This window comes from Archocentrus centrarchus, chromosome 5 (assembly GCF_007364275.1).
Source record: "Archocentrus centrarchus isolate MPI-CPG fArcCen1 chromosome 5, fArcCen1, whole genome shotgun sequence".
Classification (NCBI taxonomy): Eukaryota; Metazoa; Chordata; class Actinopteri; order Cichliformes; family Cichlidae; genus Archocentrus; species Archocentrus centrarchus.
Window position 1 is genome coordinate 10,449,020 of NC_044350.1, and position 26,026 is coordinate 10,475,045.

Consider the following 26,026-nt stretch of genomic DNA (forward strand, 5'->3'; position numbering starts at 1 on the left):
GCACTCAGTTTTCCACGTTACCTGACATGTTATCTGGCAAAACTGCCTTGTACAAGGTCAATTAGAACCAGCCAAAATGCACAGAAGTATTTATTTCAGGTTTTATTTCTTTCATTGTACTTCCAGTTAAAACACACTTTATAAGAATTCACCTCAGGCTGAAACAGACTCATCTGCACCTCCTTCCAGCAGAGCTATCTTTGAGCAGGTTGAACCTGACACACTCTCTACACTAAAGGAGGTGATTCAAAATTTGAGACCTGTAAACTCTCCCACAGACTGTGTTCCATCTCGCCTTTTTAGAGAGGCTTTTGATTCAGTGGGACCAACTATCCTCGCTCTGATTAACAGTTCTCTTGCATCTGGTTGTGTTACAGCTGCCTTTAAACATGCAGTTTTACAACCTCTAATCAAGAAGAAGAACCTTGACTCTGATGTTCTTTCAAACTACAGACCTATATCTAAATTACCATTTTTATCTAAGGTCCTTGAAAAAGTTGTTTTTAAGCAACTTCAAGCATTTTTAAGTGGACATGGAATGTGGGAAAAGTTTCAGTCAGGTTTTAGATTGCGTCACAGCACAGAGACGGCTCTTTTAAGAGTTTTTAATGATCTGCTTTTAACTGTTGACTCTGGTAGTCCTGCAGTTTTAGTACTTCTTGATCTGTCAGCTGCCTTTGACACTGTGGACCACGAGATCCTTCTGTCCCGCCTAGAACATGAAATTGGCATTAAAGGCACGGTTCTGACTTGGTTCAGATCATATCTTACTGACAGAAGTTTCTCTGACCATCTAGGAGACTGTTTTTCTACTACAGCAAAGCTTTCTTGTGGAGTGCCTCAAGGGTCCATTCTGGGCCCAATTCTTTTCTCATTGTATATGTTGCCTCTAGGGTCGATTTTTAGGAAACACAATATTTCTTTTCACTGTTTTGCTGATGACATCCAGGTGTATATGCCCATCAAACTGAACAGCAGAGATCCATGGGAACCTCTGCTGAACTGTCTAAGTGACATCAAGTCCTGGATGAGAAAGAATTTCGTAAATCTTAATGAAAGCAAAACCGAGGTCATATGCTTTGGTAAATCTGACCCCTCAAGCAACTCCTCTGGCACTCCGAGTCATTTGGCTCGTCACTGTCGTGATGCTGTAAAAAATCTGGGTGTCATTTTAGATAGCAGTTTTAAAATGGAGATGCAAGTAAGTGCTGTTACTAAAATCAGTTTTTACCAACTTAGAGTCATTGCCAAGGTAAAACCTTATCTCCCACAGCAGGACCTGGAAAAAGTTATTCATGCTTTTATTACTTCCCACCTGGACTACTGTAATTCTCTGTATTTTGGCATAGATCAATCACTTGTGCGCTGCCTGTGTGATAGGTTGATTTTATTATTCTATTGATTATTAATCAAAGTTCATAATTGAGGTAAATATCTCCATGGGAATTGTTAAGAATATAACCTATCATTCTTCCATCGGTGATCTACTTGTTGAGCCTTTTTGTTAATGTGTGGGATATGTGATCGTTTAGTCATACCTTGCACTGCAGGAGGGGGGCACTCCGGCCGCGGTGCTTCATTCTCAATGAAGCTGCTGAAGGAGAAGCATCGCGTTCGAGTGTATTTATTGATTTCCTTTCCCCTTCTCAGGTATGTGATGAGTGTTGTGCTCCTAAGCTGTGGAGATATGTGCCGAGTTTTGTTTGACTCTCTGTAGACTGACTCACTACCTGTTCAAGACGTTTTGAAGTGTTATTTCTTTTGCATTTCTTGTAGCATACTGTTGGCTAGCTAGCTGAGCTAAGTGCTCTACGCTGCCGCTAGCATAGTGCACTGCGCCGCCAGAATGTGTGCATACGGTGATGGCGATGCATGTGCGTGTTAGTTCTGTTTGTACTGAACAACTATTGTAGAGAGAATAGGAATAAGGAAAAATGTCTGTTGATGTGTGTATATAAATGTTATTTTCAACACTTTGGAGTTTGATGATTTAAATTTGTGTTTAATAATTTGCTTGGGCATTTATGTCATATTTGGGTTTACCTGCAAGGGAGGACGGGGAAATTATACTGTACCTTGGTTGAAATCATTATTTACCTGTGAAGACAGATGAAGGAAGATCATTTTGTGATATTGTCCTAGAACTGACTGATGTGTACTTTTGTTATATTGTTCCATATTAATGTTTTGTATCTATGTGTATACTTCAAAATAATTATATATTCTCAATGAAGCTGCTGAAGGAGAAGCATCGCGTTCGAGTGTATTTATTGATTTCCTTTCCCCTTCTCAGGGTGTAACATTTTGGAGGCACCGCTGGGATGAATGTGATGAGGGTCCGCTGTCCCAGATAGATGCCCTGGTCATCATTCAACCCCTTCCATCTACAAACGGGCTGAGAGATACGGTGTGGTGGTTCCGCGACCGAGCAGAGGGATCCGCATGCAATCTGAGGTCATCTACTGGTACCAGGAGAGCTACACTGTCTATTCTGCAAAGAGAAGGTCCTGCATCACACTAATACATTGTAAAAACTAGAGACTGAAATGGATTCTTCAGAGTTGGAGGACTTGAAATTAGAAGTTTTTGGTGCTTTGTACACATTGAACAAGGACACTTTGATTGAAGTTTGTGATTTTCTGTGTATTGGTGGTTCAAAACTTGAAAATGTATCAGGTAGAAGCCGCTCCTCCCTAATTTCATATGTCATAAGGCACTTAGAAAGAGAGGAGCTGGGCGAGCTTGAGGATCAAGGTATGGCTGAGTTCCTGGTTTTGAAAGATAAAATCGCTGAGTTGCAACAGGCTACTCAGAATAGTGCACTAGAACACATAACCTCAGATGCTAACCTGACAAATGAGACACAAGAGCAGGTCACCCAGCCTTCAGAAGAAGAGCGACTGAAAAGAGAGATAGAGACACTCCAGTTGGCTTTAGCATTATCACGACTGGAAAAAACAAATCCAATTAGTGGAGCCAAACAGTCTGTGAGTGGGAAGGATAACCATGCCAAACAGGTCCCCCAGCCCTGCCTATCATTACCATGGGGCCGAGAATTCAGAATAGCTGGCCAGATTGGTGAGCCAGGCCAAAAGGACAAACTTACCTTCTCCAGTCTAGCACACCAAATTGAACAAGCCATCAGCAAAGGAGTTCCTGAAATAGAAATAGTTGATGCAGTAATCAGGTCAATAGCACCAGGCTTACAATTACGCAGTTATCTGGAGGGCAGAACCAACCTTAACTTGCCTACCTTGAGGAGGATTCTGAGGTCCCACTATCAAGAAAAAGGTGCAACAGAACTGTACAAACAGCTCACATCAGAGGTCCAGAGTAGTAAGGAAACCCCACAAACCTTTTTAATTCGAGCTCTGGATTTGAGACAAAAAATCCTATTTGCTTCACAGGAAGAGGAATCTGGTTTAAGATATGATCCTGTCCTTGTGCAAAGCATGTTTCTCCACACAATTCTGACAGGCTTGCAGAATGACAACATCAGAAGTGACCTGCAGCCATACCTCCAACAAGCAACAACTGGTGATGAGCTGCTTCTTGAGAAACTCAATGTTGCCTGTGCAAATGAAGCAGAGAGACAAAAGAAAAAGAAAACACTTTCCCAGGGGCGGCCAACCACTGTGCACTCACTCCAGTCTGACACTCCTGCAGATAAAAAAGGAAAAACCCAAAATCCTGAAAGCAACAGCAAACCCCAGTCCGACCTGCTGAATGAACTCAAAGAAATACGTTCTGATATGGCATTGTTGAAAAACTTGGGCGCTGAAGTTGCACAAATCAGAGAGGCAATCCAACAGCCCAATTCAGCACAAACACAGTACTTTGCCTTACCCATGGTGCCAGAATGTGCTCCTCCTCCTCCTCCGCTCCAGCACTGGCCACAAAACTGGTCTCCTGCAGGGTCAGGACAAAGAGGTGATACAGCTCAGAATCAGCCGAGAGTTGCACCACAACGCCAGTATCCCACTCTAAATCGTGCACGCCTCAGAAAGTGTGTTGGCTGCCAGCAAAGTGGAACTGAATATTGCACCCACTGCTATAGATGTGGTAGTAGCGAGCACTTCCTCGCAGGTTGCAGGGTGAGAATCCCTAGACAAGACAGGGATGGTCCTTTAAACGGAAGAGGGTTACCCCCGCGGGACAGGGAGTAACTAGTAATAGTGTAATGTCCCAACAGCTTTGCTCCCACTGTGGTGTTCATGGGAAACTCAAAAGACTCAGAAGGTGTGCAGCCTGTAAAAAAAGCATTTATTGTTCTAAGATCTGTCAAGCTGAACATTGGCCAAAACACAGAAAAAACTGTAATAAACAACCAAAACCTCAGGTAAACCAGCACATTCACCCAAAAACAAGTTCTGTACGCCCCATAAAGGTGGATAGCCAATCCTGTCTTGTTGCTCTTGTAGGGAAGCAGTGTATGGTTGAATGTTATATACAAAACTGCAGAACTCAAGCGTTATGGGATACAGGCTCCCAAGTGTGTATTGTTGATGAAAAGTGGAAACAGAGACATTTACCACATGAAAAATTAAAAGACATCTCTGAGTTACTTGATGCACCTGATGACTTGAAAATCACAGCTGCCAATGGACAGAACATGCCTTATAAGGGTTTCATTGAAGTCAATTTTAGTTTGGCTGCTGAGGGAGCCAACTCTAAAGAACTTGTTATTCCCATGTTAGTGATGAAAGGTGGAAACCTTCCACAGCCCATTATAGGCTTTAATGTCATTGAACAAATAGTGAAGACCAGTACTGTAGAGCAAATGGATACCGCAAGAACAGAGCAGCTGCATGAGTCATTGAGAGTGGCTTTCCCATGCCTTGGAGAGAAAAATGTCACTACCTTCGTTGATCTGGTGACTGCTGACCGATCACATGACTATGTGGTGAGAACGTCAAAAGAGAAAATCCTTGTACCCAAACACACCTCTGTGCAGATTGACTGTAGGGTGCAGACCAAGCCACCGAATAAAGACACTACCCTTCTCTTTGAGCCTGACATAAATCCTCAGTGGGCTGAAGGGCTTGAGTTTTGTGAGACTTTGATAACACTCAGAAAGGGTGTTCCTCCTTACATTGCTCTCGATGTGCAAAATCCCACTGATCATGACATTGAGTTATCAGGAAAAACTGTTGTGGGCACCTTACAGCAAGTCCAAGCTGTGTATCCAGCTACAATTTTAGAGAAACCAAATCAGTGTCCCCCAGTGTTAGTCAATCACGTGGCTGCAGAGAGTGGGCGGGTTCCTGACACTCCATGGGTTCCACCAATTGATCTGAGCCATCTGAGTGAACCAGAAAGAGTGGTGGTACAAGGGATGCTTCGTGATGAATGTGCTTCCTTTTCTAAATCAGATGATGACATTGGGCGTATCGAAAAGCTAAAACCCAGTAAGTGCGAATTATTTAAACCTGAGGTTCGCTACCTGGGAAGGATTGTTTCAGCAGAAGGTAGCAAAATCGACCCAAGTGACACCATAGTAGTAAGAGCTTTGAAAGATAAGGCGCCAAGCAATGTGGGAGAGCTGCGGACTGTCATGGGTTTGTTAAGCTACTATAGACAGTATATACAGGACTTCTCCCGTATTGCAGGGCCCCTTTATGACTTACTGAAAGGCACAGCAGAAGACAATAATGTGCCGCAAAACAGGACAAACACAAGACAGTCTACAAGAAGGAGCAAAGCTGTGCCATCCCATAAGCCAATTGTGTGGACTGAAAAACACCAGTGCATATTGGAACGTCTAATAGATTGTTTGGTTTAACCACCAATCCTCGGGTTCCCAGACTTCTCTAAACCATTCATCCTCCACACCGATGCCTCAAACCAGGGCCTCGGGGCAGTTCTTTATCAGCAACAGGATGATAAGCTCCGTGTAATAGCTTATGGTTCCCGAACATTGACTGCAGCTGAACGGAATTATCACCTACATTCAGGAAAATTGGAATTCCTTGCACTAAAGTGGGCAGTCACAGAGAAATTCAGAGACTATCTCTATTATGCGCCTACGTTCACAGTGTTCACTGACAACAATCCTCTCACCTACATTCTGTCAAGTGCCAAGCTCAATGCAACAGGATGTAGATGGGTGGCAGAGCTCGCAGACTTCCATTTCACCATCCGATATCGTCCAGGGAGAGAGAATGTGGATGCTGATAGCCTGTCAAGAATAAATGTTAAAATAGAGGAAATGATCAAACACTGCACAGAGGAAGTGGGATCAGATTGTGTGGCAACAATAACCCAAGCTGTTGAGACACAAGAATCTAACTTAGCAAATGTCTGTGCAATGCTTTCCCCTCTCCAGTGTACAGCAGTCAGTGAAGAGACACACAAACCATTCCCAGTGGCAGAGATTAGGCAAGCACAGCAGGATGATGAAAACATTAGCCCAATAATGCAGTGCAAAATAAGGAATGAAAGGCCATCAAGACAACAATTCAATGCATTAAGCACCCACAGTAAGTGCCTACTGCGTGAATGGGAAAAACTTCATATTGATAACAATGGCATTCTTTGCAGGAAGACAACAAACAAGACACAGCTTGTACTACCTGAGAAGTATAAAACCACTGTACTGAGAGAATTGCATGATGAAATGGGTCATCAAGGCACTGATCGAACAACATCGTTGGTCAGGGATAGATTCTTTTGGCCTTACATGCAAAAAGACATTGAACATTATGTGACAAAGACCTGTACTTGCCTGAAACAAAAACCACCATGTAGAGAAACGAGGGCCCCTCTCACAAGTATTGTTACCACACAGCCATTTGAACTGGTGTCAATAGATTTTCTTCACTTGGACAAATGTAAAGGTGGATACGAGTATATCTTGGTAATCGTTGATCACTTTACTCGTTTTGCACAGGCTTATGCCACCACCTCTAAGTCTGCCAAAACAGTGGCTGATCGTATATTTAACGATTATGCCTTGAAGTTTGGACTGCCAGCACGGATACACCATGATCAGGGTGGCGAATTTGAGAACCAACTCTTTTCCCAGTTGAAAAAGAACTGTGGCATAGTAGGATCCCGAACGACACCTTATCACCCACAAGGAAATGGGCAGGTTGAACGCTTCAACCGAACACTATTACAAATGTTAAAGACACTTACTGATCAGCAGAAAACAAGCTGGAAAGAATCCCTGAACAAGTTGATCTATGCATATAACTGCACGCGATGTGAGGTAACTGGTTTTTCCCCTTTCTACCTTCTGTTCGGAAGGTCCCCAAGGTTACCTATTGATCTCCTGTTCGGTCTCACCACTGGGACAGGGAAAACAGACCACCGAGCATACATGGAGAAATGGAAACAAGAAATGCAGGAGGCACATGAAATAGTACGAGAGAACGCAAAGAAGGCAGCAGAGAGAAGTAAAAGACATTATGATGGGAAAGTAAGAAGCTCTGTGCTATGTCCTGGCGATCGAGTCCTTGTTCGAAACCTGACACCTAGGGGAGGAACTGGAAAGCTTCGTAATCACTGGGAACAGGATATTCATGTTGTGATCCGTCAGGTTGCAGAAGGCCTCCCGGTGTATGAAGTCAAGCCTGAGCAAGGAAGAGGAAGGTCAAGAACCATGCATCGCAACTTGTTGCTGCCGTGTGATTACTTACCTCTGGAAACTCAGCCAAAAGCACCACCAAAGCAAGAGAAAAGAAGGGTGAAGGAGACAGAGACAGAAAATGCAGATCAGAAAGAGGAAGATGAAGAAGAGGAATGGGTGTACTGTTACAAACCAGTAATACACTCTCAAATGCCCCATGCAGACGGAGTGATTGAGCGTGCAGACACACAACAGGACAGTGGTCAGGAGAAACAAAATTTGAGTGATGATGAATTGATTGAAGGAAGGCTCATAGCAAACACAGATGAGCCTGAAACACAGCAGGAAAATGTGCCACAGGAAGAGAACTATCAGGACAGGGATGAGAGCTTAGTTGAAAAAGCAGTGGATGAAATTCCAGCATTCCAACATCCAGAGCCACCTGGAGGAGAAAAAGAACAGACAGATGGTGCACCAAGGAGGGAAAGACGAGCCCCTAAAGTCTTCACCTATGATCAACTTGGGACTCCAACATGCTATAGTACAGCATATGGAAATGAAAGGCTCTACCAACATCAGCCCATACAATATCAACACATTCGACCAGTGACACTGTGGACCAATCCATTCCAGACCTACCAACCTATAATTATGCAAGGATACTAGACACAGATTCAGTGCCGAAAATGATGAATGAAGAGAACAGATCACTAAATTTGGGTGATTAATTGGCGGTACCCTCCCACCGATCACGTGGTTGAGCCAACTAGGATATAATGACTTAAGAACCCTTGGGTTATGAGTGCTGTGATGTCGGGACGACATCTAACTTTGTAGGGGAGAGTGTGATAGGTTGATTTTATTATTCTATTGATTATTAATCAAAGTTCATAATTGAGGTAAATATCTCCATGGGAATTGTTAAGAATATAACCTATCATTCTTCCATCGGTGATCTACTTGTTGAGCCTTTTTGTTAATGTGTGGGATATGTGATCGTTTAGTCATACCTTGCACTGCAGGAGGGGGGCACTCCGGCCGCGGTGCTTCATTCTCAATGAAGCTGCTGAAGGAGAAGCATCGCGTTCGAGTGTATTTATTGATTTCCTTTCCCCTTCTCAGGTATGTGATGAGTGTTGTGCTCCTAAGCTGTGGAGATATGTGCCGAGTTTTGTTTGACTCTCTGTAGACTGACTCACTACCTGTTCAAGACGTTTTGAAGTGTTATTTCTTTTGCATTTCTTGTAGCATACTGTTGGCTAGCTAGCTGAGCTAAGTGCTCTACGCTGCCGCTAGCATAGTGCACTGCGCCGCCAGAATGTGTGCATACGGTGATGGCGATGCATGTGCGTGTTAGTTCTGTTTGTACTGAACAACTATTGTAGAGAGAATAGGAATAAGGAAAAATGTCTGTTGATGTGTGTATATAAATGTTATTTTCAACACTTTGGAGTTTGATGATTTAAATTTGTGTTTAATAATTTGCTTGGGCATTTATGTCATATTTGGGTTTACCTGCAAGGGAGGACGGGGAAATTATACTGTACCTTGGTTGAAATCATTATTTACCTGTGAAGACAGATGAAGGAAGATCATTTTGTGATATTGTCCTAGAACTGACTGATGTGTACTTTTGTTATAGTGTTCCATATTAATGTTTTGTATCTATGTGTATACTTCAAAATAATTATATATTCTCAATGAAGCTGCTGAAGGAGAAGCATCGCGTTCGAGTGTATTTATTGATTTCCTTTCCCCTTCTCAGGGTGTAACACCTGCAGGTAGTCCAGAATGCGGCAGCTCGTCTTTTAATGTCATGTCCTGGGCCGTTTGCCCAGCGTTTTGTGTTTATAGTTTGGTTCCTGAGTTTGTCCTCCCAGTATGTTTGATGTCTTGTTCCCAGTGTTGTGACTTGTCTGCGTGTTCCTTGGTTTATCACTTCCTGTTTTATTTTGCCAGTGTGATTTCCCTGTGCTTGGTGTCTAGCTTTGCTTCCCCCTGTGTTATTAGTTTCATTTGCCTCACCTGCTGTGCCTTGTTTCCTCTTGCCCTGTTTACCCATTGTGTATTTATGCCCTCAGTTTCCATTTGTTCTCTGTCGCGTCATTGATGTTGTGTGTTCCTGTGCTCCCTGTGGTTTCCCTTCGTCTCACTTCTGAAAGGTTTTTGTATTCTTTTCCCCCCATCTTTAATAAACCTTTTGAGTTATGTATGTCTCCGGAGTCCTTCGTGTTTGCCCTTCCTCGCCCATCTCCTCCCCGGTCATGACATTTAACTGGTATAAAAAAACATGAACACATTACCCCGGTCCTGTCATCCCTTCACTGGCTCCCTGTCCGTTTAAGAATCAATTTTAAGATTTTATTGCTTACTTTTAAAGCCTTAAACGGACTGGCACCTTTGTATCTGTCTGAGCTGCTTCACAGTCACACCCCTGTAAGAGCTTTGAGGTCATCTAACCAGCTGCTCTTACAGAGGCCTAAAACCAGACTAAAACAGAGAGGTGATCGAGCTTTTGCAGCAGCAGCACCAAAGCTATGGAATGATCTACCTCTCCATATACGCACAGCTCAGACAATACACACATTTAAATCTTTATTTAAAACACATTTCTTTTCCTTGGCATTTGGCTGCAGTGCTACCTCCTTTTAGACGATTGCTTTATGGTATTTTTATGGTACTTGTTTTAAATGTTTTTATTTTATTTATTTATTTATTTATTTATTTTTCTTTATATTATTTTTTTTATGTATTATATTTTTTATTTAGTATAGTCCTTGGGGTTATAGATCTTGTACAACACTTTGCTCAACGTCGTTGTTTTAAATGTGCTTTATAAATAAACTTGACTTGACTTGACTTTAAATTGTTGAATGTAAGCTAAACATTTTATGATGCCCTCTAAAAGCTTCTCTCAGCAGGTTGCTGGCCTGTCTTTCTTCGTATTTCGGTGTGCTACGGACAGGATACCTGTTGTTTGTGATGGCCTACTCTCATATTCAAAAATACAGGAAGGAAGCAGCTTCCTGTTGCAGTCATGTCCATACAAATGCGTCACTTTTCCTCTAAAACAGGACGCTGTTGTTCATGTTGTTCATTAAAAAGTCAAACTCACCCTTAATTTTTCCACAGCAGGTCTGTGATCTCTCTGTTGAGCCATTTCAAGCTGAGTAACCAGTTTGACTGGATATCTGACTCCAAGAAGAGTGGTGGTGACTGCATGGCTTGGTTTGTGCTGACATGCAATGTGAATTCTGTAAATAGCCATATGTTTGTGGACCAGCTCATTTGCATTCTGAGCAAAGAATATGAATTTGGTGATTAATAATCGGTTATGGATTTTTAACATATTTACAAACATTTCGAAAAAAGTTTTGACTGTGTAATCGTATATTATTGAACCTGAGGCTTATTTTAATGTATGTATTGAACTGTGTATTTATTACAACTGAAGACCTTAACTCTAGGGTAACAGTCCAGTTATCCTACACAGGCCACAAACAGTATAAAAAGATAATATGCAGCAGACTGGGCAAACAAGTCACATCGACAGGTTGAGCACAACATAAAGCAGAGAGATAAAAGACTGAATCCTTGGACATAAAATAATCCTCAACCTCCTTTTTGTTTTTTAATAAATATGATTATAACTGAAAAAAAAAAATCATTTTATAATCCGAACAGTCTGTGGGGAAAAAAAAGGGGGAGTGAGGTCCAACTTTGAGCTAAAATATCTGTCAGGTCAAAACTCTGGTTTTAGGTTTTGCAGTGTTTTACAGTGGCATGCAAAAGTTTGGGCACCCCTGATAATTTTCATGATTTTCCTTTGTAAATCATTGGTTGTTCGGATCAGCAATTTCAGTTAAATATATCATAAAGCAGACGAACACAGTGATATTTGAGAAGTGAAATGAAGTTTATAGGATTTACAGAAAGTGTGCAATAATTATTTAAACAAAATTAGGCAGGTGCATAAGTTTGGGCACCCCAACAGAAAAATTACATCAATATTTAGTAGATCCTCCTTTTGCAGAAATAACAGCCTCTAAATGCTTCCTACAGCTTCCAATGAGAGTCTGGATTCTGGTTGAAGGCATTTTGGACCGTTCTTCTTTACAAAAAATCTCCAGTTCAGTCAGGTTTGATGGTTTCTGAGCATGGACAGCCCACTTTAAATCACACCACAGATTTTTCAATAATATTCAGGTCTGGGGACTGAGATGGCCGTTCCAGAACATTGTACTTGTTCCTCTGCATGAATGCCTTAGTAGATTTTGAGCAGTGTTTAGGGTTGATGTCTTGTTGAAGTATCCAGCCCCAGCACAACTTCAACTTTGTCACTGATTCTTCAACATTGTTCTCAAGAATCTGCTCATATTGACTGGAATCCATGCGACCCTCAATTTTAACAAGATTCCCAGTACCTGCACTGGCCACACAGCCCCACAGCATGATGGAACCACCACCAAATTTTACTGTGGGTAGCAAGTGTTTGTCTTGGAATGCTGTGTCCTTTTTCCGCCATGCATACCGCCCCTTGTTACATCCAAATAACTCAATTTTAGTTTCATCAGTCCACAGCACCTTATTCCAAAATGAAGCTGGCTTGTCCAAATGTGCTTTAATATACCTCAAGCATCTCTGTTTGTGGCGTGTGTGCAGAAAAGGCTTCTTCTGCATTACTCTCCCATACGGCCTCTCCTTGTGCAAAGTGCGCTGAATGGTTGAACAATGCACAGTGACACCATCTGCAGCAAGATGATGTTGTAGGTCTTTCAGAATCAGAATCAGAATCAGAAGGTTTTTATTGCCATATGGGTGAACAGGTTCACAGCATTAGGAAATTGCTGCGGTACTTCGTGCTTACAGAAAAAAACAAATAAGTATAAAAAAAGCTTTGGAGCTGCTTTGTGGGTTGATGACTGTTCTCACCATCCTTCTCCTCTGCCTATCTGAGATTTTTCTTGGCCTGCCACTTCGGGCCTTAACTAGAACTGTGCCTGTGGTCTTCCATTTCCTCACTATGTTCCTCACAGTGGAAACTGACAGCTGGAATCTCTGATATAGCTTTTTGGATCCTTCCCCTAAATCATGATGTTGAACAATCTTTGCTTTCAGGTCATTTGAGAGTTGTTTAGAGGCTCCCATGTTAGTGAGTTATAAAGGAAAATCATGAACGTTATCAAGGGTGCCCAAACTTTTGCATGCCACTGTATGTGTTCATACTACATTTGGTCAGCAGAAGGCGAGCTCTCAAGAGGCGCTTCTGGAATTCTTTTATTTTTTGTGCCACTGTTTTCTTGAAGCAGGGATTCTGTTCTGCCCTTGTCCTGGAGCATCTGCAGCATCTCCCTCTCCAGCTGGCTGGCAAACTCCTGCAGCATCAAATAGTGGATCATCAGGGGGATCTGGCCAGTCAGATGTTGACCAGCAATCTGCAGAATGAAAATAAGGATGTACTAAAAAGCTACTTTCTGCATGTGGCTGTATCAGAAAAATATTTATCCAGACCTTAATTTGGATATTAAATTTGAAGTGGACATAGTTGAGATATGAAGTTAAAACATTTTCTAGTGTGCTTAATGCTCAGCATATTATAATTAGCTGTGAATAAAATATTTTACCCCTGGACCCAAATTAATGTTAATAAATAAATTAATTAATTAATTAAAAAGGCAAATACTAGATGCACAGCAAAAAAAAAAAAGTAATAATAACGCTAATCTCAGTCTACACAACACTTTATAACTGCAATTTTAGCTTTTTCAAGTTATCAACAAAAAAACCTTATACTTGTATGTATTACTTATGTGTCCACCAGTTTCAATTTTTGACCACATGTCTACTGTTCTGCAGGCTGCATTCATCTCCCTTTGATTCTGACCAGTTGTCACACAGAATCAATGCTGCTGAGAAACACCCCAAGTATGCTGCCACAGCATTTTACTGTAGGGATAGTATTATCCAGCTGATGAGCAGTGTGTGGTGTTCGCATTAATTTATTTTGGCTCATGAGCTCAGAGACTCTCTTTCCTCTTTTTCCATGCTCTGAGACTTGAATGCATTTTGTCAAAATCCATGTTAGCTGTCACGTGCCGTTCACTCAGCAGTGGTTTACATTTAGCTGCTCTATAACAGTGCTGCTAATATGGCTCTTTTTCAGCAGATTCTCCCGTCTCTGAAGATGAAAAATATCACTGAAATGACATTCACTGCAGTGACCAACAATGTTGTTATTCAGTGTGGCAGCTTCAAACTTTCCATCTCACCACAGATTTACCATTGAACTCCACAGAGTACCTTTGGCTGCATGGTTTGGTTTTTATGCCGATATGCAACACAAGTTTTGTATATCCGTTCTGTAAAAAATGAATACTTTGTTGAGAGATTTTTAATATATTTGCAAACATTTCTAAAATGTTTTCACTTTCAGAAGTCAGTCTTTTAATATGTGTTTCACTTTATTTATTTATGCTGAAGTTGAATACATAACCTGTAACACACAATACAACATAACAGAGTACATATTAATGGAAAAACATTCATGTCCAAACATTCTGATTGACATTAGCGACGTTTTTCAAACTGTTTTTTTTTTTTTTTCTATCACCTTTTAAATGAACAGAAAATATTCTGCTGCAGCTGTATCTGGTGTGCAGCAAATTTTCCATAAAAAGAAGGTTTTGTCCCTTCGTTATGTTTTCCTTGCATTTTTTTTTTTTTTTAGATGTTAGGCTGTTAACAGAAATAATAAAAAGAAAAATCTATAATAAAATCACAAACTGTGTTTCCAGAGTCAATGCTATGGAAAGATTCATTCCTATACCTTCAATGTTTTTTTTTTATTTCAGATGATTACAAGTTAAAATAACATTTTAATCTTAGCAGTGTGTAATACAAGTGGAGTGAAGTCAACTATTGTGCTACAGATTAGAAATCTGGTTTTAAGCTTGTGTTTGAGCTGAAGTTGTATGTGTTCATACTAAAATCAGTCAACAGAAGACGAGCACTTGAGAGGCGCTTAAGGGACTTCTGAAATTGTTCTCTCTGAATTTTTGTTTGACTGTCTTCTTGAAGCAGGGTCTCTGTTCTCTCCCTGTCCTGAAGCATCTGCAGCATCTCCCTGTGCAGCTGCCTGGCAAACTCCTGCAGCATCTGATAGCGGATCACCAGGGGGACCTGGTCAGCCAGACGCTGACCGGCAATCTGAATAGAGAAGACAAAAATAAGGATTCACTAAGAAGCTACTTACTGCGTGTAGCTGCAGCATAAAATATTGTTTGTGTCTATAATATATCTAGACCTGAATTTGAACATGGAAATTGAAATATTTTTTAGTCTTCTTGTTATTATCTGTTAAATTATTAGCTGTAAAGAAAATAATAGAATATTTGAATATTTCGTACCAAACTTAATCTAAAAAGCAATTAATATATATATTTTTTTGCTTCTGTGTTTTCAAGTGCAAACATAAAAAACAGTATTTCAGTATAATTTACTTGGTAATAGGATCTAAGGTGTTTCAGCATCTCTTTCAGGGTGGCCTCGCTGCTGTTACTGTTCACAAGGGTTTTTGGGGCTGAACCACAGGGAAAAACAGGCTGCTGTTCATCTTCCCTCTTCCGCTTTGCTAACATCTTGCCGTATGTGTTGTCCTGAGTGTAGACAACCAGCTCCATCTGGAACTGCATCCTCAGCATGGACTCTGCTGTAGCTTCCCTTTCATTTCTGATGGCTTCAATCTTCAACTAAATCACACAGAAAATGTCAACAAATATTAATCGGTGTAATAATGTGCATAGTAGCAAGTCACAAAGGAGATGATACCATTGCTGTTCTGATGAGGTTAGGAAAGCCAACCAGGCTGTTCTGTGCCAACTCAAACAGCTCTTTCTTTGCAATCTCTAAAAACAAAAATTGTGAATATGTCAAATTAGAAAATGAAATAATCCTGGGAAGGTATACTGTACTGTGATGGCTTGCAGTGATTGAAAAAAGCAAAAACATGCCTGATACTTGCTTGAGTTTCTGGACAGCAGGCTCTTCCAGCTGTTTGATCTGCTCCTGGATCATGGCCTCAAAGGTCTTATAGTTGATAAACCCTGGCAGCTCTCTTCCACGATACTTTTTTTCATACTGAGAGACCTCTCTCTGAATATTCCAGCTGACTGCAATGTGATCATTTCATGCATAAAAATGTAAAATGTGTTCAGTTTGTTGTAGTGGCAAAGACAATAGTATTAAGTAACAGAAGGTATAGCAAAAGCAAGTAATGAACAAGTTCCTAATTGACTTACAATTTGTTCCAGATTTCTCAATGGCTTCCTTCCATGCTTCAAACTTAGTTCTGAGCGTGGAAAAGATGTTGGACTTGTATCCACATCTTAATTCTTCACCTTTGGTGAGACTGATAGCATCCTGTGTGAATGCTGACACTCTCTAAGACAGAACAGGTTCAAATAAAAGAACAAGACATGTTGCTTCCAGAAGCTCAAACTCTATTTGCTCACACTTTTGTTAAGAAGGTGCAAAAAGTACAAACACATAAACTCACATCAATGAGGAAACCAAGTCTCTCACTTGCATCAGAAGGAGGTCCATTGCTTAATTTGTCCAGCTTTACCTTAGTACCTTTCAGTTTCTTCTGTATCTGCTCATCAAGCCGAGGCAGAGACTTCTACAAATCACATGGAGATAAAGACATCATAGCTGGAGTGGGTTGAAGCCGTCTGCAGTGAACCAATACGATGAAGCAGTAACAAGAATTCACCTGGATATGATGCACCAGTTCAAGAGTCAGTTTTTCTGCCAGTTTAGCAACAGTGGCCTGACCTTCATCATAGAGAAACCTAGAGAACAAATAAAAAGTTAGAATGTATGCAACACAGATTAACACACTGCAAACATTTGTTTGCATAACTGCCAAAAAAGAACAAACTTACTGGAAATGAGCATGCTCCTTGAAGAAGGCTTCCTCTTTTACTAGAGCTTCCGTAAGAGACACCTTCTCTGTGATCTCCTTCTGACCTCTGCATTTGACAATCATGTAACCCTTCTTCAGAGGGATGACTTCATTAAGGACAATTTTAACCACTGTCTCTTCTGTGCCTTCGTCCACCAGGTCAGGTTTAGTCAAGATGCCTGAGAGAGAGAGATAGTGTTGGATTTCCTACCTCATGGGAAAACCAGTTGGATCACAGTGATCATTACAGAGCTCCAGTTTTTAGGGTCTTTTTTCTGTAGTGGCCAAATTTTCTGTTGAATTAAGGATGTGGCACAGCAATAACCCCTGAAGCCATTTAGCCACAGCTTTGAAAGTGTGCATAAGGTTATGAGGTGACTGAGCTCTAATTTCCTATATTTATTCACAGTCAAATTCACCACATAGAAAATGAATGACGCACAACACACACTTGCTTATAAACGGGGCAGCACTTTTTCAAAAGCAGTCATTTTTACCCAAAGTCCTCTCTCCATCAGGATCCACCTGCTGCGCCATCCTCAAAGCTTCTGTGGTTGCAATGTCCACATTGCATGGAACGACCACCAAGCTGATGGTTTCTTGTTTTTTGATGATACTCTGGATTAGCATTTTTATCTGAAAGGATTAATTTGAAATAAAACAAATATTAAATTACAAAGCATACAAACATAGCTGTAAATGAGACACAATCATAATCACTAAAATTAAAACATGAAATATGTAAACTGTGTTTTAATCTGCCCTGATGTGTGCTACGACCAAAGTTCAAAATACCACTAACAGTAAAACCTGTCTGGACCTGAATGCTGTTGGTCATACCTGTTCACCAATGTTCTCTGACTGCCCATTGACAGCCACCCTGGTGATGCCGGGCAGGTCGATGAGCGTCAGATCGGGAACATCAGGGGATGCAATCTCCAGAGTGATGAGCTCACTGCTGATCCCAATCCCGTTCCCCACCAGTTTATCTTGAGCTGAAGAAAGGATAGTCCACCTTTTACCTCCATCAATAATAGCGACATTTAAGAGTGCTTTACACTGTACCTTCTCGAATCTTTTTCTCCACAAGTGCAGGTCTTTCGATTTCTTCTTCATAGTTCTTGTAGCTTATCTTTCCATGCCACCCCTCTCTTTTCTTCTTTCTTGTCATCTTCAGTTCCAATGGACATCTTGTCACAATACCTGCATTTTAAAAGAGTGAGTGGCGAGACAGGGAGGAAAAAGTTAAAGTGAAGCCCAGAGTACTTGATAAGCTATGTCAACCCAAAAGCCTTACCTTTCTGTTGTATTTTATTTAGGACTTTTCTGTTTACTTGGCTTACAAAATACAAAGGACCAAATAATATAGAGCTTGAACATAAATCAGTTCTCAAAGTGAAAAAGAATCACAAACCCACAAAACTCCAAAAATCTTGGGCCCAAGACCCGGGGGCCATGACAGGAGGAGGATGTGTCATAAGCATGGTGGTAGACACATTTTACAAACGCCCTTAAAATGGCCATAACTCCATTACCATTTGTGCAAAAGAGAAAATTCAAATAGTTTCTGAAAGAAGAGAAGGCAAGCTTTACGAGAATATTTGGTGTATCACTGCAGCACAAAGCATTCACAAGGTACTGCTGTCTGAACACAGACAGAGAAATTAGCGCCTCCTAGATTTTAGCATGTGGACTTCACATTACTGTAACTCCTCAGCTATTTTGGGCTACAGAGAAAAATTAAACGGTTCCTGAAAGATTAGAATTCTGTTTTAATTTTATAGTTAAAATTACAAAAAAAAAAAAAAAGACAGCCAGTTTAATAAATAGAAACCTGTTTTTGCAGCAGTTTATGGCAATTTACGTGGGGGTGGGGGGGAGGGGCATAGGGAGATGTCGCCCTATGTCAACTGGGATAGGCTCCAGCAACCCCTCCCCCCGCGACCCTGAACAGGATAAGCGGAAGTGAATGGATGGATGGATGGACTTGTTTATTACGCTGTTAAAAACGAAACTGCTCAGGAATTAAAATAATTTGGAGCTGTAACATTAAGATGATATGTGACATACGCATCAATGAATGAATAAGTTCATCCATCCATTTGGGACAGAGAGAGAAGCCGAAAAATCCTAATTTTCAATTTGAAATCAAATTGAATTAAATATTTGCATTAAAAAAAAAAAGGAAACAGCGCCAAGAGGTTTAAAATTTATATTTTTTTAAGTAACGCATGAAAGTGTTATTTTTGTACTGGACAAAACGGAGCTAATTAACGAAGAGTTGCTGCATTAGAAATAAGCCTGCTTACCAACTCCTCTCGGCAGTGCCACCCCTGACAGCGCCTCCAACACAGAGCTCTTCCCGGAGCTTTGGTCTCCAATCACGGCGATAGCGGGCAGCGCCAAGTCCTTCTCTACACCGAGAGAGCGGAGTTTATCAATGAGATCGATGCAGGGACGGACCTTCTCCTCATACTGCTGGTTCAGAGTGCTCATGGTGGCGAATTTTTGTATTCCGTAAAATAAAAATTTAAAAACAACCAAGATGGGAGTGTGACCTGTAACCTGCTCTATCAAAAGCAGATTGTGGGCCGAACCGGTTGAGTTGCACTATAGGTTTCATTTCTCCGCACCTGCTGTCTATTCAAGCGCAAATCAGGAAGCAGCATCTTTTAAAAGTCATGTGCATAATTTTATAAAGTTTCGCATTGCTTTAGAAGCAGCACTGTCAAATAAACTATAATACAGTTGAGCTGTAAATGAACATGGTTACAATAACAGTACTACATTCCTTCACTTTAATTATTTTATCCCAAAGCAGTAATAACCTACGGGGTCTGTTAGGTTTCGTTTCCTTGTCTTTGAGTTCATGCGACTGAGACATATCTGGTTGGGGTGTAATGTTACCGTAACTCTACCCTACCAGACAGTTTCTGCTGGCCAATCGCAGTCATTCAGCATCCTTCGAGCCTTCCAGAAAGGCTCTGAAATTAATAAATTGATTAATGAATTAACGTGTTAGAAAGACAAAACGTCTGTTAGTTTTATATCCAGTTTCTGTGTCAGATTTGTGTCTGTCTTTTTCCATGGTGTGACCTTTTGAAATACTCACGTTTATTCTATTCGATTATTTCGGGATGTTTTAATTCAGTTCATGCTCCCTTCTTTTCTTTTTCTGTAATTTTTCATGGCCAAGAAGATGCGGGCTTGGTGCCATTGTTACACCCACATTGTTGCTGTTTAAGGTGTTTTTTTGTTGTTAGTGGTGTTTTTTGTTTGTTTGTTTTTTTGTGTGTGTGTGTGAAACCACAAGAGGGAGCCGAAGTGCACAATCATTTGCGTAATTATGAAGTATGTAGTATCCAGCAAACGCCTTAATTAATAGCCATAAGAAGACACTCGACAGCTGCGTTATTACACATGAATTTGAGCGATTTAATTAATTTTAGTTGGAGTTGATAAATATTGTATCTCAACCAAAAGGACAGTTTAATATGAGATGAATAGTTTATTTTGTCATTTCAAGAATTCTTTGAGAGAATAAAGAAATAAAGTGGTTTCTTCAGTTGAGTACACTTAAAATTAAAGTGGACTGATAAATTTAGACAAAACTATTCTTTATTTTAACTAATTTTTAAAATTGTCCTCTGTATAGAAAGTACTCTCATTTCCCCAGTAGATTAAAACACATCCTAATATCATTTAAGCTGTACCATCAGCTCATGAAATGCAGCACGGTTATCCTTGGTGTGCAGACAACTTTCTTCAAGAAACCACGTCTGATCACAAACTTGCCTTTGTGATCAATTTTGGAAGATGCTGGACAGCTGACTCTGGGAAGAGTGATAGTGGCAGCAAACCTTTTACATTTGAGCCTCACCGCAATTAGAGAAGTTGAAGAACATGGATGGATGCTTTACAAACCTCCTTTGATTGCATAGCTTGGTTTTTGTGTAGATGTACAATGTGACTTCAGTATATACACAGCAGTGATCCAGCCCAGTTATTCTGAGCCACAGCAAAGACACTCTGAGAAACTTGAGTTTTGTTTAGCATGTTTCACTGTATTTTATTTATGTATTTATTACAACTGAAGAGGAATAGACAACCTATAGTGATACAGCACATTAGTACACAGAGTACCTGCCAATGCAAAAATATTCTGGTCCACAACAGACATTCTGATTGAGCTGCTTTTTCTTTTTTTCTACCACTTAAGAACTCCTGTTGCAACTGTTTCTGGTATGCAGCAAATTTTCTATAAAAAGAAGAAGTTTTGCACATATTCTCTTCAAATTTTCATAAATGGGGGGGGGGCATTCAAAATCTGCCTGATTCACTTCATTATATCCCCTTGTTATATTTCTCTCTGGATTTCTTTTTTTTTAGATGTTGCTATGCCGTTTGGCAAATAAGAAGTAAGAAAAAAAATACTTCTAATACTTCTAATTCCTATACCTTCAGTGTAATGTTTCTTTAAAATTATTATTGCAGAAAGTAACACAAGAGTAGCGTGAGGTTCAATTTTGTGCTGAACATATTTGTCAGGTCAGAAATCTGATGTTAACTTTCCCATTGAGTTGACTTTGTGTGTGTTCATACTAAATTCAGTTAACAGAAGGCGAGCTCTTGAGAGGCGCTCAAGGCGCAGCTGAAGTTCTTCTCTTCTATTTTTTGTGACAGTGTCCTCTTCAAGCAGGGACTCTGCTCTCTCTTTCTGCTGTAATATCTGCAGCATCCCCCTCTGCACGTGGCAGGCAAACTCCTGCAGCATCTGATAGCGGATCACCAGGGGGATCTGGTCAGACAGACGTTGACCAGCAATCTGCAGAATGAAAGAAATAACAAAATAAGGATGTACTAAAAGTTACTTCCTGCATGTGGTTGGATCACAAAAATATCGTTGGGGTCTGTAATATCTCGAGATGTGTATTTAGAATTTAAATTAGAAGTGTGTCTGGTTCAGAACAGAAGTCGAGACATTTTCTAGTGTGCTTAATGCTCAACATTAAATAATTAGCTGAAGGAATGTTTTAACCTTGTACCCAAATTAATCTGAATATGAAAATAATTTTCAAGCACTTTGTTCACAACAAAGAACACAAAGAAAAAAGTAACCCTAAACTCAGTCTACATAAAGCTTTGTAGCTGCAATATTAAACTTTTTCAATTTATTACACAAAAATATTAATGTATCATATTCTTTAGAAAAGTACTTTTGGTGTCAGAAGCAAGCATCACAGAAAGTTTATTCTGATCACCAGCATCCTACACGTTTCTGTCTTTACTGATTATTTACTGGCAGATTGACTAGATTTGCTTTTAGCCTGTGTTTTGGAAGTTGATCCAACATTCCCACTTCTACATGAGCTGACTCTGACCTCTGACTCCATTCCAAAGTCTTCCATTTCTTCTTTTTGAGACATATCCAGGAGGATTTGCAGGTTTGCTCAGGATCATTATTGTGCTGAAAGGTCCATTTTGAGGCCCAAATTCAGCTTTTGGACTTGATTTGAAGCTTGAAATAAAAGTCACAGTTGTGGTAAAACAACTCTAACTTGGATTTATGACTTATGCTTTCATCAAGGTGAATTTACTGGGGCAGCCAGTTCTGGGTATTTTAGCATTCATTTGAAATCTATGTCATTTGTAAATAATTGTCCTTAAAGGTGAGAGCCTTAAAGGGCTTTTGCAAATAATGTGTAATATTCTATAAATATTCCAGATTATTCTAAATATTCCATCTGGAGGTTCTGATCTGATTTTCCTGATTTTCATTTTAAGGTGAAGGTGTGTTTAAATATAACAGATGTTAGTTTTTAGGTTTCATTGGACTGGAGGGTTCAGTGTTTACTTGTTTAAAAAAAAGAGTCAATTATTTCAATGGGATGTACTTTTTCACCTGGCTACACTTTATACCGTATCACAAGCTTTTAGGAGCAAACATAAAGAACAGCATTTCAGAGACATTTACTTTGTAATATACTCCAAAGTGTTTCATCATCTCTTTCGGGGTGAACCCACTGCTGTACAGTTGTGGTCCTAGTCCTTGTTGAGCAATTTTCTTATTCATCTTCCTGATGTATCTGTTGTCCTGAGTGTAGACAACCAGCTCCATCTGAAACTGCATCCTCAGCATGGACCTTGCTGCATCTTCCCTTTCATTTCTGATGGTTTCAATGTTCAACTGAATCACACAAAAATCTTAGTAAATATTCAATCAATGTTTAGTAATACAGTATGTGCGCAGTAGCATGTCACAAAGAAGATGATACCTTAGTTGCATTGATGAGGTTAGGAAAACCAACAAAGCTGTCTTGTGCCAATTCAAACAGCTCTTTCCCCATAATCTCTAAAAAAATAATATTAGAAAGATTAAAAAAACAAACTAACTATAAAATGAAAGAGTATCGGCAAGGGATAATGTACGGTGATGGCTTGCAATGATTGCAGCATTAAGAAAAAACATGCCTGACACTTCCTTGAGTTTCTGGACAGCCGGCTCTTCCAGCTGCCTGATCTGCTCCTGGACAAGGGCCTCAAAGGTGTTGTAGTTGATAAACATGGGCAGTTCTTTCCCACGGTACTTTTGTTCAAACTGAGACTCTGCTGTCCGAACACTCGTTTCAACTGCAATGTAATAAAAGTTACATCATTTCATGTGTGAAGTGTCACTATCTGCTGCGACAGGCAAGGCTGATCATAAGACTCTTGAGGCTCGAACCATGTTTAACTTAAATTTTATTAACTAAAAATAAAACACAAAACTGGACAGGAGCCGGCTACACAAAACTCAAAGTTTACTGCAGGAAGACATTTGTAGCAACACAAGCGACTATACTGACAACAGCACAAGTAGCAGAATGTATGTCACAAGCAAGTAATGAAAAGTTGTTAATTCACTTACATGATGTTCCAGAGTTCTGTATGAATTTCTCCCATGCTTCAAACTTAGTTCTGAGCGTGGAAAAGATGTTGGACTTGTAGCCACATCTTAATTCTTCACCTTTGGTGAGACTGATAGCATCCTGTGTGAATGCTGACACTCTCTAAGACAGAACAGGTTCAAATAAAAGAAGACATGTTGCTTCCAGAAGCTCAAAGTCCTTTTGCTTAGGAGGTATAAAATGTGCCAGCTAGTAAACTCACGTCACTGAGGAACTTTAGTCTCTCAGCTGCATCAGATGGAGGTCCTTTTCTTAATTCGGCCAGCCTTGCCTGAGTCCATTTGAGTTTCTTCTGTGTCTGCTCATCAAGCCGAGGCAGAGATTTCTACAAATCACATGGAGATAAAGACATCATAGCTGGAGCTGGTTGAAGCCGTCTGCAGTGAACCAATACGATGAAGCAGTAACAAGAATTCACCTGGATATGATGCACCAGTTCAAGAGTCAGTTTTTCTGCCAGTTTAGGAACAGTGGCCTGACTTTCATCATAGAGAATCCTAGAGCACAAATAAAGAGTTAGAGTGTATGCAACACAGAATAACACACTGCAAACACTTGTTTGCATAATTTCCAAAAAAAGAACAAACTTACTGGAAATGAGCATGCTCCTTGAAGAAGGTTTCCTCTTTGTCTATTGCTTCACTAAGAGGCACCTTCTCTGTGATCTCCTTCTGACCTCTGCATTTGACAATCATGTAACCCTTCTTCAGAGGGATGACTTCATTATGGACAATTTTAATCACTGTCTCTTCTGTGCCTTCGTCCACCAGGTCAGGTTTAGTCAAGATGCCTGAGAGAGAGAGATAGTGTTGGATTTCCCAGCACACAGAAAGACCAGCTGTGGAAAAGCAAGTTGTGACCTGGCTCTAACTTCCAGGATGACAGTTTGCGTTCGTGTTTCGATACACATAATTTTGCTCATTAGGCAACTTGTTTAATGAACTGAACACTCCCAGCAAAAGAATTTATATTAAAGAGAATACACGATAGACACACTTGCTTACCCAAAGTCCTCTCTCCATCAGGATCCACCTCCTTTGCCATCTTCAAAGCTTCTGTGGTTGCAATGTCCACATTACAGGGAACAACCACCAAGCTGATGGTTTCTTGTTTTTTGATGATACTCTGGATCATTTCTTTTATCTGAAAGTATGAATTTATATTAAAACAAATATTATGTCATTAATTGTACAAATGTAATTATAAACAGTACACCTATCTAATCAATCCAATCAGGACTGTTCAGATCAAATAATAAACATCTATAACAATAAATAAATATAACAGCAAAAAATCAGCAGCCACACTGGTGCCACAATGATGTCTTAATTTAAACACCACAGAACAAAAACATAGGATGGATGCAAATGGAGAAACGTCTTCTTTCATTAATGCTATTAGTAACATGTGCGTTTAACAACCAACTGGATTCAGTGCCAATCAGACTCTGGATGTGTGTTCTGTGGGCTGTAGTGATAGCAATCATACATGTGCTGTATTTAGGGTGCAGTCTTTGTTGCTTGTCCAAAAACCAAACTTTAAACAGCAAACATAAATTACAATAATTTGCAAATAATTTACTTTGGAGCAAAGTACAGAGAACTAATCTGTCAACACATTTTATTGGATCAAATTTCTAGCAAATACATTTTGTTAAAAATTAGGAGAGACTGAAGTCTCATACCTGTTCACCAATGTTCTCTGACTGTCCTTCCACAGCCACCCTGGCAATGCCAGGCAGGTCGATCAGTGTAAGGTCTGGAACATCAGGGGAAGCGATCTCCAGACTGATGAGCTCACTGCTGATCCCCACATCGTTCCCAATCAGTTTAAGCTGAGCTAAAGAGAGAATATGATTTCATGTGTGCCTACACAACAAATTATGTTACCTACCTTTTACCTCTACTTTTAGCCTGGCTTTTGGTGGTGACCTTTAAGAATTTTGTATTCTCTACCTTCTCGAATCTTTTGCTCCACAAGTGCAGGATCTTTTAGCTCTTCTCCATAGTTGTGGTAGCTTATCTTTCCATACCACTCATCTCCTCTCTTCTTTCTTGTCATCTTCAGTTCCAATGGACATCTTGTCACAATACCTGTGTTTTAAGAATGTGAGAAGTGAGACAAGGAGGTAAATGTTAAAGTGAAACCAAGTGAAACCACAGACATTATAAAACATAAATGTAGCAAGTGTGATGTCCCGCAGTGGCAGCCATATTGGGTGTTTTTGATAGCCACGCGTTCTCTTATATAGAAAAAAAAAAAGGGTGGAGTTCAAAGTTATCAGCTAACACTAATTAGCTTGGTTTGTAATGCGCATTCATGAACTACATTACATTACCAAAAGTATTCATTCACCCATCCAAATGATTGAATTCAGGTGTTCCAATCACTTCCATGGCCACAGGTGTATAAACCAAGCACCTAGGCATGCAGAATACTTCTACAACCTATCAAATCATGCTGGATTTGATAGTAAGGTGTCAGAGTACATACTGTGTATGGGGCTGTATATCCACAGATCAGTCAGGGTGCCCATGCTGACCCTTG

General features: G+C 40.2%; 3 protein-coding genes across 4 annotated transcripts; 1 reads left to right on the forward strand and 2 right to left on the reverse strand.

Annotated features, from left to right (window-relative positions):
- The first annotated feature begins 2,253 nt into the window (after positions 1–2,253).
- LOC115780072 (uncharacterized) lies at positions 2,254–8,539 on the forward strand. Its single transcript, XM_030729035.1, has 2 exons — positions 2,254–2,323; positions 7,297–8,539. Exon 2 carries the CDS (start codon positions 7,322–7,324, stop codon positions 8,234–8,236), a length of 915 nt encoding a protein of 304 aa, XP_030584895.1. The 5' UTR covers positions 2,254–2,323; positions 7,297–7,321; the 3' UTR covers positions 8,237–8,539.
- Positions 8,540–14,280: 5,741 nt separating this feature from the next.
- LOC115780069 (interferon-induced GTP-binding protein Mx-like) lies at positions 14,281–19,115 on the reverse strand. 2 transcript variants are annotated; one of them, XM_030729028.1, is made up of 12 exons: positions 18,842–19,115; positions 17,598–17,735; positions 17,373–17,527; positions 17,030–17,168; positions 16,513–16,711; positions 16,341–16,419; positions 16,125–16,247; positions 15,868–16,009; positions 15,580–15,738; positions 15,398–15,474; positions 15,070–15,318; positions 14,281–14,776 (listed from the first exon to the last, which is right to left on the reverse strand). In XM_030729028.1, the coding sequence occupies exons 1-12, from the start codon at positions 19,026–19,028 to the stop codon at positions 14,501–14,503; spliced, it is 1,923 nt and encodes a 640-aa protein (XP_030584888.1). In that variant the 5' UTR covers positions 19,029–19,115; the 3' UTR covers positions 14,281–14,500. The 2 variants fall into 2 exon arrangements, with proteins under 2 accessions (XP_030584888.1, XP_030584889.1); XM_030729029.1 differs by lacking the exon at positions 18,842–19,115 and adding an exon at positions 17,830–17,878.
- A 1,881-nt stretch (positions 19,116–20,996) lies between these two features.
- Positions 20,997–25,567, reverse strand: LOC115780978 (interferon-induced GTP-binding protein Mx-like). The gene is made up of 11 exons (XM_030730450.1): positions 25,435–25,567; positions 25,164–25,318; positions 24,484–24,622; positions 24,071–24,269; positions 23,898–23,976; positions 23,682–23,804; positions 23,440–23,581; positions 22,971–23,162; positions 22,808–22,884; positions 22,507–22,719; positions 20,997–21,357 (listed from the first exon to the last, which is right to left on the reverse strand). The coding sequence occupies exons 1-11, from the start codon at positions 25,538–25,540 to the stop codon at positions 21,082–21,084; spliced, it is 1,701 nt and encodes a 566-aa protein (XP_030586310.1). The 5' UTR covers positions 25,541–25,567; the 3' UTR covers positions 20,997–21,081.
- Positions 25,568–26,026: the final 459 nt, after the last annotated feature.

Excerpts from the sequence above, each read along its gene's own strand:
- LOC115780978 (XM_030730450.1), bottom strand. The coding sequence starts at position 25,540 with ATGACAAGAAAGAAGAGAGGAGATGAGTGGTATGGAAAGATAAGCTAC. Across the intron at positions 24,623-25,163 it reads CAGAGAACATTGGTGAACAG|ATAAAAGAAATGATCCAGAG; the intron begins GTATGAGACTTC and ends TCATACTTTCAG. Across the intron at positions 23,977-24,070 it reads AAGGAGCATGCTCATTTCCA|GATTCTCTATGATGAAAGTC; the intron begins GTAAGTTTGTTC and ends TTTGTGCTCTAG.
- LOC115780072 (XM_030729035.1), top strand. The coding sequence starts at position 7,322 with ATGGAGAAATGGAAACAAGAAATGCAGGAGGCACATGAAATAGTACGA.
- LOC115780069 (XM_030729028.1), bottom strand. The coding sequence starts at position 19,028 with ATGAGCACTCTGAACCAGCAGTATGAGGAGAAGGTCCGTCCCTGCATC. Across the intron at positions 17,528-17,597 it reads GGAGAAAAAGATTCGAGAAG|CTCAAGATAAACTGGTGGGG; the intron begins GTACAGTGTAAA and ends TCCTTTCTTCAG. Across the intron at positions 16,712-17,029 it reads TGATGGAGAGAGGACTTTGG|GCATCTTGACTAAACCTGAC; the intron begins GTAAAAATGACT and ends TCTCTCTCTCAG.